Raw genomic sequence first — 15,067 nt, 5'->3', positions numbered from 1 at the left:
GAACAGATTTTCTGGATCAGTTCGTTTTAATTCCAACCACCTTGGCATACAGAGCTCCAACCCAGTTGATGAGCAGCAGTAAGAGCAAGTCTTCCCTTTTCTTGTTCTCCAAATCTCCAGTTTACCACCCTGGTGAGAAAAGGTGTCTGCAAGAGTCAGTAAGGACAAGGATACAGTTCAAAAACACCCAAACAGCCTCTGCACAACAGGACTTTGCATACAAAGCCAGCGTTTAACACATGGGAGAATAGACTATGCAGTAGAATATCAAAGGTTTTAACTACTCAGTGCCCGTCCTGCATTTCTAGCCTAAGATCTGCAGCTGGAGCAACAGCAGTGCTACAGTGCTAGACAGAACTGCTTACCTGCAGAAGGCAGTGTCCTCAGTTCCACTAGAAGTGAGATAAGCTCCTTAACAAGCCTGCTGCTCCAGTTTCGTAGACCTTCTATCTTGTGTGATAAATTGTATTGGGAAGCAGTTTTTAAACTAAAGCTCTCAAGAGCTTTAAGAAGGCTTATAAACAAGCAGGATAGACTCTCAGAGGCCAGGAGCATTGCTGGTTGGTCAGCCACTAAGAAGGTGAAATCACTAGCAATTAAGAGAAACCTTCTCACACTCAATTCAAACACCTGCCACATTTGAAAGGGAACAGAAGACCTCCTTCATTCATCCAAAGTCAACACATTTTGCTGTTTAACAGATCTTTAATATCAGTAATGTGGGAAGTGACATCTCAGTGCACAACAGCACAGAGACTACAGTTTTGGAGGTTCTCCCATTTCAGACAGAAAAAGGAAACATGAGGAAGAACATGCAATCAAACAATGATCAGCTCTAGATACATCATGAGGTTTGGTCCAAAAAAAAACATTGAAACAATTAATCCAATTACTGCAAACATAGCTTCTCTGAGTAAGGTTAAGATATTGCATTTGTAGTGTTTCCATTGTACTTTCCTTCAGCGAACCAGCGGAGCCTGCTTGAGTGAGATGAGGACTGAACGCATGCGGGACACATCTTTTGCCTGCTTACTAGACTTGGGATTAAAGTCACAGAGCTGAGCCACACGTTCCCACTCAGTGCCCGGAAAAACGTCTTCTGCATCATTCACAAAGGCTTCTTCAGCTGCCCTAAAAGCAATGTAATGCACCTTGCGTTAATGCCCAACAAATAAGGCACTCCTCTCTTACAGGAGGCAGTTTCTTTCAGCATGTTTCATAAGAAATGTGACCCGACAGCTGCTTGTGGAAATTATGGCTACTTAAGCTCCCACTGCCCCAACCCTGGAGATGAAAGTAGGTTGCAGTAGTATGCTATGCACAAGCAGTGCAGAGGGTTGCTGTGTAAAATGTTGGAATACAGGTGTTTGGTTTTAAGAATAGTTATTGAGTCTTTGCCTATTGACTCCTTTGCCTAAGGAGTCACCCATAAACTGGCAAAGAAGTAAGGTCCTATATAGGCATTTTATTTACATAGAAATGCTCAAGCTTTAACTACTTAAGCCTCTGCCACTTGATGGCTTATATTGGACACTTGCCAACTGGAAATTTAAAACTCCTAGCAAGCATGTCTCAAAACAGATTCCATTTGAGGATTTAATCAGCCCCAAGGCTTACAGGCCATCAAAAAAAAAACCCAAAAACTATCTGCTGATGATTCCCAATGCTGTAGTGAAGCAGCATGAAAAGTAATTTAAGTCATGAATCCCATGCTTGTGGGTGGTATAGACTAAAGCATATCTTGGCAGAGGGGACCTCTCGTTTGAGGTCAGCTCACAGGATAAACATGTTTACCCTGCTCTCACCCTAACGAGACTGTAAGGAAGCTTTGCACATTATGTACAGGTTAGTGCCAGTGGCTTCCCAGCTGTATCCTTTTGGCATTGCTATGGTCCCAACAATATTGCTTCAATGCAGGGATAACACTCCAGCATCTAGTTTACATGAACTGTGGGGCCCCTGGTACCTGCCTAAGTGCAAGAACAGTAAGCATCAAGAGGTCAAACCAAATCCATCTACTCCAACAAATAATACAGAAAAAGCAGTGAAGATGACTCTCCCATGAGGATTCAGCACTGTTCACAGGGATGATAAGGTTACAGACACCACTGAAGACAAGGGTCACTACAACACTGCTACTTCATGTGACATGACACTTTTAAGGGGCAGTGAAGATTTTTTTACTTAACTGTTCTAGGCTGTAGCAAGGATGATTTATGTTTGTGCTTAAAGGTGAAGAGAAGAAAAGAAACAAGGAGAGAAAGTTTAAGTCAGATATAGAAAATGAGAATGAGTTTAATGCAGATGATCAGCTGGCTGAACATGCAGTAGTAGCCTAGCCTACATTCAGCAAACAGGCTGTCAATTTTATTCCACAGCACAGCACATTTGCATTGGATACATGAAAACAAGGGATTTATAGGGAAAAAAAAATCTATCAAAATCAACTCCAGGAGACTTCAGAAAAGTCGAACACCACCTGTAAATCCGTCATTTCACAAGTCTTGGTTTACATCCACCTACAGTTAGGTAATGATTCCACACTGGACCTTCAATATTAACTCACTCAAAGCCACACCATGGCTCACCAATACACCTTGTAAGGGTGTCACCTTAGAATCTGTGACATGGCCATCTTTCAATTCAAGTCTACAAATTAAGGGAAGAAATTAAAATACATAAACAAGCCAATGAACATTGCAATCCTTCCACCCCACAGAAACTAGCATACTCATTAGGGCTCGAAAGTCACAGTTGTATTCTCACTGATCCATTAGACTGGCAAAATGTCTACACAGAGCTCTCCTAAATGTTCTCCCAGTAGCTAATGCTGATCTTCCAATATCACCTTCTTGTACTTTTCATCTGTTCTCCAACAGCATCCTATTTCTATATGCACACATCTCTTCTACCCTGATTTACAGCAGGTGGTTCCTTTCTACCTTCCTTGGCTTGCAGAGCTTTATGTGTAAGTATTGCTTGAATATTTTTCTGATTATGTAGGGAAATGAGCACAGAGCAGGAGCTCAATGCCTGTTACAGAGAATGCAGTTAAACACTGTGCTTCTCTGTGGAAGTGACTAGGACTAAATATAGCAGCCATGTGAGACTGTAGACACTAACACACACACACCCAGCAAAGCATCTTGCTAAGCAGTATTCACTGATCTGGAAACAGCTGTAAACCCCTACATCTAAAGGCTACTGAGGTCATTACCAAAATTCCAGCAGTATGTATACTAAATGACTTAATCTGAAAGTGCAGTGAAATGTTATGCAGTGTATGGGATACTTACAGAAAAACTGCACTCAATACTGTAGATCAGAGTCAGTCCAAAAAGTGAAGGCTATTTACTTATACTGCCCTGAAATATTCAGAAGTCATCTTCAGACATTCAACACTATGTCTGATTTTCCTCGTTAGCTAGTTGGCTAGCAAACAGAATTAGTAGTTAAGCAACATACACATAACCAATCACGTCAGCGAAGGGTTGTTTGTAGAAAGCTTCATCTGCCACCCTAGGTAGCAAGTAGTCCAACAGGTAGGCAAGCAGGCAGGAGAAAAGAGATAAGGGTAAGAGGTAGGGAACACAGCTGAAGGCAGTTTTAACATGCACATTAACCTTGTATCACTTACATTTACTGTAACAGGCAAGCAGTTACCACACGGAATGTATCGATTAAGCCACTGCCTCAGAGTGGCACACTGAAGCTCTACTACATCCTATAAGTTGGGACCAGCTAGTTTAGGGCTAGAGTCCCCACGTTAGCATTAGGCTCATTAGGAGAGAGATCTCTCGAGGCTGATGAAAATGCCAAACATTCCTTCTGTGCAACGCTTGTTAAATGGACTTTGCTGCAGAACACATACCCTGCACTCAAACACTGGCCACAAAGCCATGGGTGTATCACAAGCTCTGGGCACCAAGTAGAACAGTGTTCATTACATTTCCCCTTCTTGGCCCAACCAAAAGACTGTACTTCAGTGAATGCAACTGAAAAATCCATAATTCTGTAGGAAGTGTAGACCTCCATCCTTCCTTTAGTAAGAAGTAGGACTTTACCTACTCAAGACAAACCTGCTTTTGATAAGAAAAATGGTGTTTAAAAAAAAACCACACCCAAAAACCAGTTTATCTTGAAGTCTGTGGATTCCTAAAGTATAAAGCAGCCCTGATGATTACCTGGACAGAATGACAATGGTAGCCCGAGGTCAGAAATAGAGATCTAAGTGGTATTAAGTCAATACTATCACCTTTACATAGCCTAAAGTCAAAATTTCACACGGAACTCTCAGAAGATGTAAGAGCTTACTAGACTAGCAGCCAAGTCATTAGTTTCTGATCCAAGGCCCGTAATTAGACAATGCAAACCCAACACAGTCAGCATTTAGTTTTTCACTAGCAGAACTGCATCAGGTTATTTCTCAAATTCTTCCAAAAGGAGCAGCCCAAGGTTTTAAGATACCTAATGAAACAACTTGCAGCAAAGACTAACTAAAAGGCCACTTCCATGTGTTCTAATGATAGCAAGTTAAGATTGCTAGTCTCAAGGTAAGTAATTACAGTCACTGAAGACCTGTGCAGCTGAGAGCATGCAAACAAGCAGGTAGACTAAAGCTTTTTCTGGCCACCTTCAAGCTTTGTGTCTTATGGAATCATTAGTTCATTATCTTAGTGCTGTGTCTGGCTATTCTTGGACATTTAAATGAGATTCTAAGAAAATTTAAAAAGATAGTCTACCACAGGAGACCCGCTCCTTAGTGAGAGAGGTTACTTTAATGATCTGAAGGACTAGTGCCTTAGGACATACTGGAAGTATTCTAACCTCCCTCCCCACATTACTTTCATATCCAGTACCATAACTCTTCAGGTTATGGAGAAACCTTACCTGTTGCTGGCTTTTGTTTTCTGGAGCTTTTCATCTTGCCTTGCATACCACTCCTCCAACTCCTTTATTGCTTTCTCTTTCCATTCTGCTTCCTGCTTTCGTGAGTTTGCATCTGAAGATTAAAGAATTGATTTGTCAGTCATGTTTGCTCCAGCTGAATCTTGCCATTTCAGCTGATGGCTCAGGTTGCACTCTAGTGCAGACTGTTGCTGTGTCTATTCAGATAAAGGTTAGGAGATTTCCTGATTTAGGCCATGAGAACTCCACATACCACAAACATTCAGAGGATTAACTAAACAGAATGCCTATTCTGCATAACTGGGACTGTCCACTTCAGTTTAGGATAGGCATTTGTAGACTAATTCATATTCAATAAGTCTGTTGGCCTGCATAGTGTTCAAAACCAGAAACAGTCACCTTGCTATGCTAGTGCTAGAACAAAGCTCAGTAAAGCCTCTGTGGTTAAATAAAGCAAGGGAGCCTGGCACTAAGCATGCTTTTACACCCAGTCTACAGTTCAGGACAAGCTCATGTGCTGTAACTAGCCCAGAAGAGGAGCAACAGGCTCAGCTCTATTCAGAATTACTTTGTACAGAAGGTTCTGTCCTAACAATTTAAGACAAAGCCTCCTCCCTAATGCAAGCGGAAATCATACTAGTTTGTAGGTTCTTAGAAGCTGTCCACAGGTAGGTATAACTGCATTTGATAGCTGTATTTAGTTTAGCTACTACTCCATGACTTATCTATTAGATTAAGATCTGTGTGACAACAGATGGCCTCAGCAACTACAAAATGAGCAATCTTTATCCTTTGAAAAAAAATTATGATAGCTGCAGTATTTATTTCTGCTGATAAAAACTGTTCATTTTCTGTCAGCTTATTTGTAAGTAAAGGGCAGGACACGTGAATACTCTTGAGGTTCAGAGTTGCTGACTCCAACAACAGTATTAAGTCTGCTTGCTGGAAGACTCACCCAGACTTGCTACTCAAACTCAAGCACATTAGATTCCCAAAAGCCAGAAGCCACTGTTGAGAATTCTGCTGCTTAAGAAGCTGCCACTAAGTTACTCACAAGAAAGAACACTACTACAACAAACATCCTCCTTACCAAGTTGCTCCAGGCGCTCCTTTTGCTCCTCTCTCCACTTACGAATACTCTCCGGTTCTGACTGCAGTCGATCTACTTGGGATACGGCAACACAGTTTGTTGGACCATTACTCTTCTTAAAGGGAAGGAATAGTAATGTCATTTGTACATGACAACTGAATATTCCAGATAACTGCCTGCAAGCTACACAAAATTAGAATTTGAACTGAGCACATAATGCATTCATCTGATGTTATATCACATTTCCATATCCACATTTCCATTAACATGAAAAATATCTTGCCACAAATTACACAGGATTGAAGCAAATTGCCTCCAGCAATCGGGGATCAAACAAATTCAAGTTGACTCGCAAGTCAAACCATGTCAGAGCTCTGCACCTGAAGAAAGCAGAAGACAACGCCTAGCCTCTCACTATGCAGTTGCAGGCCTAGAGATCCTCCAGTTCATTTCACTTTAAATATTTGATGTGAAAGGTGGTTTTTTTTGTTTAGTTTTGTTCATAGGTGTTTAAAACATTCTCTGTAATTTATTTGTCTACTTCAGAGGCATTTCCGAACTTAACTGATATTAAAAACCAATGTCCTTTAAAGACATTACAGAATTTGAATTGCTGTATGCAGCTTAGAACACAAGAGGCATTTCTACATTTAAGCATCAAAACAGTGTATTAGCACACCTTTTACTATACAATAGCTCAAAGACTTGCAATGAATAGAGCTATCATTAATTCACCAGATTTGCAGAGCTAATTAATATTGTGCTATTTTCCACAGATCATACACCAAGTCCAACAACTTTCATAGCTTCACCTTACTCTTAACAGACCTAAGAAATATAACTCCTGACAGCACCAGATGGATTGCAGCTAATGACAGATTTCACTGCGTCTTGCCCCTCTTTGGGCTTCCTGTAGGAAGGAACAATGGATGATTATTCCAATGAAGGAATAACGCAAAGAGAAGGAGCTAGGCCAGTGAAACAGCACCAGGCTTCACATTCAATTCAAAACAAAATGAATTGGCCAGTTACAAGGCGGAACTAGTTACAGGTAGCTAGAACAAAAGTTACATATAGCCCATTCAGTCTGTTCTTCCTCATTAAGAGGAAGCTCTATCAACCAAAACAGCTGGTCACTAAGAACTGCAAACAAAATCATGATATCTCATCTACCTTTTGTTGTATAAGGAATCACAAAGCACCGGTAAGATACAGTTTTCCCATCAATCTCACAGCAATGGTGAGGATATAAAAATGTTAGCAGCAATGAAAGTTGTTTATATCTCCACAAAGCTCACTGTTCATTTAAAAGTCTATGGAGAAGTAGCTCATGCAGTGCCCCCTTTCCAAGCATTCATTCAAACAGGGCTACCCAGCCAACTCTGATACCAGGCAGAGACAACCCTTAGCCAAATTGATGTGAAATTCAGTTACAAAGCAGTGATTGTCTTAGCATGCCTCATCCTTCCCCGATGCTAATAAAGCAAGTATCTCCTCCTTTTGTCATTACCATGGCTGGCTAATGTGTTTTCATACTATGATTGAGCTATTTAGCTCAACTTCATTCAACTTTATGTCACTAAAAATTGTATAAAGTTTTCACTCAGCTCCTTGTAAGACCAACCTTGATGAGACAATCAGGATGCACGAATTATTCTTAAAGAACAAGCAATTCAGAAAACTGCTTTGACGTAGATAGAGCATGCTTTCAGCTTATTAGCCAGTGGCAAGTCAACATTCAGTCATATCCCAGAGCCTGCTCATTCTGCTTACAGTGGTTATGTCCTATTAAGCCATAATTCAAAATGGACACCTGCTTTAAGTTGCCTCTAACTTCAGAGGAGGGACATATTAAGAGCATTAACAGCTTTACCAGATGAGTTATCATAATAGAAGTTTCTCTTCAAAGACGAGATAAAAGTACATTAGAGATAAGAAATGGGAAGTATTAGTCGAGATTAAGGTAAAGTTCTCAGAGTAGAACAGCATATTCTAAGCACGGAATACTTCCATCTTACCTCATAGTCATTTCTGTTAACCACTTCATCAGCAGTATCTGTAAAGAAGTGACTGCAGTTTAGCCATTTGAGAAGAGACAAAACATACATTTACTGATTTCAGTAACTTGTATGGAAAGCTTTACTAGACTAATATGGGAGTTATGCAAATGAGTGTTACTTTATACTTTGCAGGGTCACTTCCTTATCTCTGCAATTTTCCCCAATAGGCACAAGAAACCAAGCAACCCCTTATTCTGTAGAACCAGTAATACAAGATCATTTCTTCATCATGAGATCATGCTTCAGTCTACATAAACAGAGCTGATGCTGCTGAGAAGCTGCTACAGACAGTGCTCTTAAGTTACTTTCTCCTCCCTATCTTAGAAGACTTAATGACTACTAGACAACTGTTCAGAAGTTAAGAAGCATGACTCACTGTTTTAGTCTCTACCTGGAAGATTAACGATCCCGCAGCCAACACTTAGTAATTCTTATCCTAGTTTGGTCACCTCCTAATTAGCTCAAAAGATAAATCTAACATTCCTAGCAAAGTCACCTTTCTGCTACCTTCTGTGATGACATGTTTGATAGCTTCCTATTTCAGCTGCAGCATTACTCCTCTAGAAGTGACACTGGCAGTAGAGCTTCAGGAACAGGATCAGCTAGGAACCTTCGCATAGAACCCTCAGATTTCATCTTATTAAAAGACAGCCATCGGGAGCATGTCAGTTGTGAAAGAAGCATTTAAGTTTGTGAAACTACTTACATCTACAGACTATACAAAACACACCAATATTTTTAAAAACTGCTAAATCTCAGCAACACTTCTCACTGGGACAGTGCTATGTAACATCTCTTCACATGATATAACAAATCATAATAAATCATGTCTCACCCATGTCCCAAACCTTTGTATCACCCATAATGGTACCATGGGCCACGTTAGTACACTCTTCAATGAAAGAAGAGACTGTGCCAAAGTCATCAATAGCAAGCAGAAAATCAAGTTACCTTGCACCACCTTCTTAAATAAGATGGCTAATTCACCTACAACTACATTATGCTGCAGTATCCTCTGTGTCTTTGTGGCTAGGTATGCCCCGTTTTCACACTAGTAGTGTTAATGGCACACGGAAAGCTCTTCATACCCCTTTATCAGGGAAGTAGGCAAGAATTAATAAGTCCTGAGCCATGAATAGCAATCATTAACTGTATCAGGTAGAGGACTGTAAAGTCATCAGTTCAAACACGGTAGTTAAGCTGGAAGATGCTAGTATCCAAGAACATAGTTACTAGCTTCAGTAGAGGAGGCCCCAAGTTAACAAAAACCGGCTTTTCAATTATGAGAACCTAGTATTTTATAACTCGACTCCTGTACCTGAAAGATGGTGGCTACTTTGTCCAATTCCTACTCCTCTACAAGTTACAGGAGACAAAAAGAACTGGTTTGAAAGGCACATAAACCTAATAGCATCTGTCTGCTTCACAGCAGCTACCCTGCGCATCACTTAACATCAAGCTGGAAGCTCCTTCAAAGCAGATCTGTAGAAATCGCTGCACATACACTGATTTGAGCAGTTACAGCTACAACTCACAGTTCTACTAAATAGGTTTATGAAGACTAAAGCCCACAAAGCAAACATGCTTTGTCCTTCAGCTTAAGCCCATCTGCACTACAAACGCATGCTGCAGCTGTTCACCTTGTCTTGACAAGGCTGGAAATTAAGGCTAAGCCAGGCTCTATAACTCATCTTGACATTAACAGCTTGAATAAGCCAGCTGCCCACTCTGACCACCTTGGAAGAGCTGAGATCAATTCACACACTCAGACAACCTAACTGGAGACACTAGTTTATTGCTACAACACTCAAGAGAGGGTGGCCTTTAAATATATGTAGTTCTTATCTCCAGAAAGAAGGCAGTTGTTTTGTGAGAGAGACTCCTTGGGAAGCATTGACCCATCAGGTAGGTGAGAGGGCTAGTAAGTCTTGATTCTTCCAAGAACTGTGATAATAAGATTAAGTTTTCTTGTTACAGCAAGCAACACCCATTAAGGTCATTGGTACTCAGGCTGGTGGTCTGCTGAGGTAAAAGGAACAACATCATTGTTAAGGGCTGCAGCTGAAATAAAACAGATGTATTTGTCTTAGGGCTGTATTTATATATGCACAGAAACAGCCACTAACAGGCACAGAGTGTTTCCAGAGGCCATCCAGGTCAGAAGCACTAAAAATATTAAAATAAACTTCCCATCTGTTTTGAGCTCCCTAGAACTTGCGACTAAGATGCAGAGTCAGCATGCTGACTGTGCATACTGCAAGCAGAAGAGGAAATGGCACTGTACTAGCATGCTGTCATATGCCAATACAAGTATGCTAACTGGACCAAGACCAATAGTCAAATATTCTCTCACTTCAGCTCTCCAGTCCCAGTGTTTGTGTAATTCAGTAAGAAATCCAGTAAAACTACCTGCTTGCCAGACTTCATATCAGTAATCAATGCTAATTGTGTATCAGATTTCCTGATCAGACTCTGTCCACAGAAACATGTCATTTCATACCTAACTTCCCACAGAAAAAGCCCAAATACTGTTACTGCTATCATCATGTTTTCATCGGCCATGAACAATGAGAGCTCTCTACTGGTTTCAGAGTTCATCTAATTCTATCATAGTACTACATCTTGAAGTTCCTGAAGTTAACACTGCACATCTAGAACTATAATATACCCAGCTCTCTGGATATATTATAGATATATTTTTTATATATATATATCCAGCAGCTCTGGATATAGCAACAGAAGAACATAATCAAGTTTAATATATTCTGGCATAAGGTTAAGTAACTTTACCACTCAATGACTAGTTTCCCATCCTTTTTTCTTTTAGGCAGAGACTATGCTTCCCCTTTTACCTATCTCTCATTCATAATAAGATGAGAAAGAAGAGTCTTCTCCAAATGTTTTGTTTAGATAGTTATGCAAGAAACTGAGGAAGAAACAGTTTTCTAGCCATAACTCATTCTTACGCCTGTGTGTAAAATAAAGGCACACAGGTCAGGAAGAGTGCTTCTTTCCTATGTTTTAGTTCTAACCCACTGTCATACCAAAACCCATTAGAGTTCCCTCATTTTCAATATAATCAATAGGCTACTACTAGACCACAGCTTCCTCTCTGGAATAATGCTTCTGTAATTTCCCAATAGATAAAATATTCTCTTGTAAACATAAAGATAGGTTTTTCTGCCATGAGCTTCATAATAATGCAGTATCACCACAAGACAGCAAATACAAGTTAGATGGTTATAGATACCATCCCTTTATTATACATTTCTCAGTGCTACTTTACGGTGCTCTGAAGCCCCAATATATTGATTGAATAGCAAAAGCCAGAACAATGGCTGTTGAAACGATTAAGAAAAAAGTATCAATAGTCACAAACAACTAACTGTTTCACTCTGTTTAAACTGACTAGAGAGACAGGAGGAAACAGTTCTTTCCGAAATAATTTTCAAGTAAATTCATATTCAGTCCCTGAAACAATATTAAATGTGGTTTAAGGACAAATCACCAAATGCAATTAAGTTTCTTAATTGCTAAAGACAGCCTCTTCAGAAGATGCAGAAACAGCATTCATTCAAGTTCATATTAAAGTGACAGAGCTTGAAACTGTGAAGGCAGTGTTTGAGACTAGATAGCCTACATTAAACTCATGTGTATTTCCACAATTGTTAACATATAAAACTGCTTGTCTTTGAATGTAATTCTCCATAATAAGCTACTTGACAAGTGGTCACAAGGGTTTTTATATTGACATACAGGTTCTAGAAGCCACACACTTCAACCTGAACTCACTCTCTATTGCTTACAAGACATAGCAAGTCCTGTTATAACCTGAAGACCTAGTATTGTCAGACTGGACAGAACTGAACAGTTTTGACTGTAAATAAATGCAGGCATAGTTTTATCACTGAAAAGGAAAACTCATAAAAGACCAAGTTACTAGTAACTAGGCAACAGCACTGTATTGCTTGATTTATACAGTACTTCCTGTTTTTTCGAGTAGTGATTATGCTTTATCTTTCAAGGGAAATAAGATGTTTTCATATGCCCAGGAAGCTTGAACAGGGTAGCTATTTACATAATAAATGGCCTACTGGTTCAGGCCAGTATTCCAACCCTGACCATGTCAACATGAAGCGATTCTAAGTGACACACGTGAGCTTGGCAGCATTCTGCTATTCCCCCCCATACTCATCCAGTATCAACCATTACTACAATTAACAGCAATATACACTAATATCAGTATCAGGAAACTAATATTAACTGTTCACTTCTGTCCATGTATTTACATAATTTTTTTTAAGAGGCTGCAATTTAAAAACTCTTTGTTGTATGAGACACCATGTTTCTTACAAGTGTATTTCAAGAAGTTGGTGACCGCTTCTCACAATATTTGAAGTTAAGATCTTCAAACTTCAGTTGAGAGCTGCCTAAATTATGACTTTTGGCCCAGTATTTAGAAAGAAAACTTATCCAACAGACCTGTAAATAAGGAGTTCAAAAAGGTTACAGTTAAAAAAAGTAAATCCACAAATCCCTGATCACGATGCTTAAGGATTTACGTAAGAATCATTTGTCACCCTGCCTGAGCTAGTGCATTTTGCACTGCTGCAGTCCACACTTTTTAACAAAGAGGGAGTGAGTACAGGCTTCAACAGTCAACAAATGTATGTTATGTTAAAAAATAGAACCACTAAAAGTCCACAAGCAATATTTAACAGGCTAGAGCATAAATGCAATCCCAGTGCCTACAAGAAAGCAAGAGGATATACAGCTCACACCTAAACTTCCCAGAAACTTAGATCATATTATCATATTCATTATTTTATGACCCTCTTTCTACAGAAAGTTCTTCAGTAACAGCTTTGCATTCTATGACAAGTGAACTTAGGTGACTTGAGAAAAGACTCTTGAAAAGCGATTAAAGAGCTACTTCTACATATCAAACCAATCTAGAAATATTTAACAAGGTGACTTTTTGACAAGAAATCACTCTGCAATAGCCACATTGCACGCATGTAAAGAAAGTACAGGTCTAGTTGGTCCTAGCACCTTGTGAGAAAGGCCAGCGTCAGAACTTTCTCCAAATAAATTAGTCCTCGAACAGCTACTTTAATGTTCCAGAGCCTGTTTGGAATGTAAAGCCCATATAAGGAAAAACACTTGTCTGAGGCTTCTGAAAGTAAGAGGGGAAGTGTCTACTGTGTCTGGTTTTGCACTATACATAGGATACAGAAGTCAAGTTACATCTGATATCAAAACAGGATGGTGTTGAGCAAGTTACTCCTCTGTAAAGACCCATTTTACAGTAAGTATGTAGTCCTTATGTTTTGAACTTCACGAATGAGCTGACTCTAAGGGTGCGCTACCTCTAAATAAGCACTGGTAGCAGCAGGTCTCCACTACTCAGTTTATCTAATTGGGCTTTATTCTAAGAGATACTATGAATCTGCATCCTCATACATAAGATATGCCAATACTTTCAGAAACTAGGTTGCATAATGAAGACTTAATTCTGAGGATGTTCTAACAATGAACTGGGGAGCAAAGTTATTCAACTTAGTCTGAAGGAGAGTGGTATCTTTCTGAAGCAACAAAGGAATACCATACGACAGTAAATATGTTTCTGCGGACCTGGTGATAAGTACAAGCAAAGTCTTGTTGAAACATCAGATAAGCACAGCATCATCCTACCTTCACAACTCCTCTCCACTTAAGACTTCAGTTAAAAGCCCTAAACCTTTCGTAATCAGAAGTGTTGATTCGGGGCTGCTTCAGCTACCACTAAACTAACTGAAAACACACTAACCTCTAGCTCCCAACATACAGCCACCATCCTCTGAATGCGACAGTGTGTTCTGCGGTGTCAGTTTTCTCACATTTGGTACAAAGGTTACCAAGGAACAAAGGCTAGAGGATTAGTAAAATTAAACATTAGCTCAACTGCTAGCATACTTTAAGACTAAAATTACTGCCTCTGAAGACAGAAACACAAGGGGCAGAACACAGCATATGGCCTTATCCCGCTTTCAGTGGATCTTCATTTCAGGCAGGCTCCTGGATTAGAAGAGATCAGAGTTCCTCAGCAGTGTATTCTCAACAGGCTACACGTGGGCAAGCCCGGGCACCCCGGCCTCTTTAGGAGATACAAACCGTGAACACCGCCGCGTCTGAGGGAGCGGGAAGATCACTTACACACGGCAGAGCGCACTCCGGACAGCCGAGACGGCATGGCTGCGCGGCCCAGCCCCAACCCCGGGACCATCCCCAGGCAGCCAGGCCCCGCTCACCGGCGGCATGTGCGCGGGGAAGAAAGCCGAGGCGAGAGCCCCGCCGGCACCGCCCCTTCCCGGCCACGGGGCCTCGGGAGGAGACGGGAAGCTGCGAAGCCCCACCAGGCTAGGACCCCTCCCCTTCCCTCTCCACCCCGCCCCACCCGCCGAGCACCGCGCCTCCCTCCACAGGGACCCCGCCACGGGTAGGGGCGGTGGAGCGGAGCCCGCCGTCCCTCCGTGCGTACCCAAGTCGAGGTCGTCCGGCACCTCGCCGTCCTCCAGGATGTCGTAGCCCTCGTCGTTCTCGATACCCGCGATCTCGTTCTCCTGCTGCGCCAGGAAGGCGGCGGCAGGATCCTCGTCGGCGTCGTCCAGCGCCCCATTACCACCGGTGGCGGCCGCCGGCTGCGGCTGAGCACCGAAAAGCTCCAGATCGGCCATGAGCGCGAGAAGCGACAGAGGCACCAGGGCGCGAGCGGCTGCAGCTTCTGCGCCTGCACCAGAAATCAGCGCGGAAGGGGAGGGCGCCCCGCCTATGCCAATGAGAGTCGAGCACCGCCCAGCAGCAAAGCCAATCGGCGTGCGGGGGAGGCGGGGCTAACGGAACTCTCCGCCTGAGGCGTTGGGCTCGAGCCAATCAGCGCGAAGAGCGTTGCGAGGAGCGGAGGGGAGGGGAGGGGAGGGGAGGAGCGCGGTGCGGAGCGGAGCGGAGCGGGCCGGCGGGACGGGGCGGC

The 15,067-nt window shown here is 41.7% G+C and overlaps 1 protein-coding gene across 5 annotated transcripts; it reads right to left on the bottom strand.

The window, feature by feature from the left end:
- Nucleotides 1–11: 11 nt before the first annotated feature.
- On the bottom strand, nt 12–14,838 carry CLTA (clathrin light chain A). Of its 5 annotated transcripts, none has more exons than XM_074165979.1 (6): nt 14,579–14,774; nt 8,364–8,369; nt 8,017–8,054; nt 5,999–6,113; nt 4,891–5,002; nt 12–1,131 (listed from the first exon to the last, which is right to left on the bottom strand). In XM_074165979.1, exons 1-6 carry the CDS (start codon nt 14,772–14,774, stop codon nt 960–962), a joined length of 639 nt encoding a protein of 212 aa, XP_074022080.1. In that variant the 3' UTR covers nt 12–959. The 5 variants fall into 5 exon arrangements, with proteins under 5 accessions (XP_074022080.1, XP_074022081.1, XP_074022079.1 ...); XM_074165977.1 differs by lacking the exon at nt 8,364–8,369 and adding an exon at nt 2,190–2,225 and having other exon boundaries at nt 18–1,131; nt 14,579–14,817; XM_074165980.1 differs by lacking the exon at nt 8,364–8,369 and having other exon boundaries at nt 14,579–14,838.
- Between the last annotated feature and the right edge of the window lie 229 nt (nt 14,839–15,067).

This window comes from Numenius arquata, chromosome Z (genome assembly GCF_964106895.1).
Source record: "Numenius arquata chromosome Z, bNumArq3.hap1.1, whole genome shotgun sequence".
NCBI lineage: Eukaryota > Metazoa > Chordata > Aves > Charadriiformes > Scolopacidae > Numenius > Numenius arquata.
Note: the sequence above shows the minus strand (reverse complement) of the source record. Positions and strands in the feature narration are given on the sequence as shown.

Coding starts and splice junctions, on each gene's coding strand:
- CLTA (XM_074165977.1), bottom strand. CDS start 14,774: ATGGCCGATCTGGAGCTTTTCGGTGCTCAGCCGCAGCCGGCGGCCGCC. Junction 5,003..5,998: donor GGAGCGCCTGGAGCAACTTG/GTAAGGAGGATG, acceptor TTTAATCTTCAG/ATGCAAACTCACGAAAGCAG. Junction 2,226..4,890: donor AAAACAAAAGCCAGCAACAG/GTAAGGTTTCTC, acceptor TTCACCTTTAAG/CACAAACATAAATCATCCTT.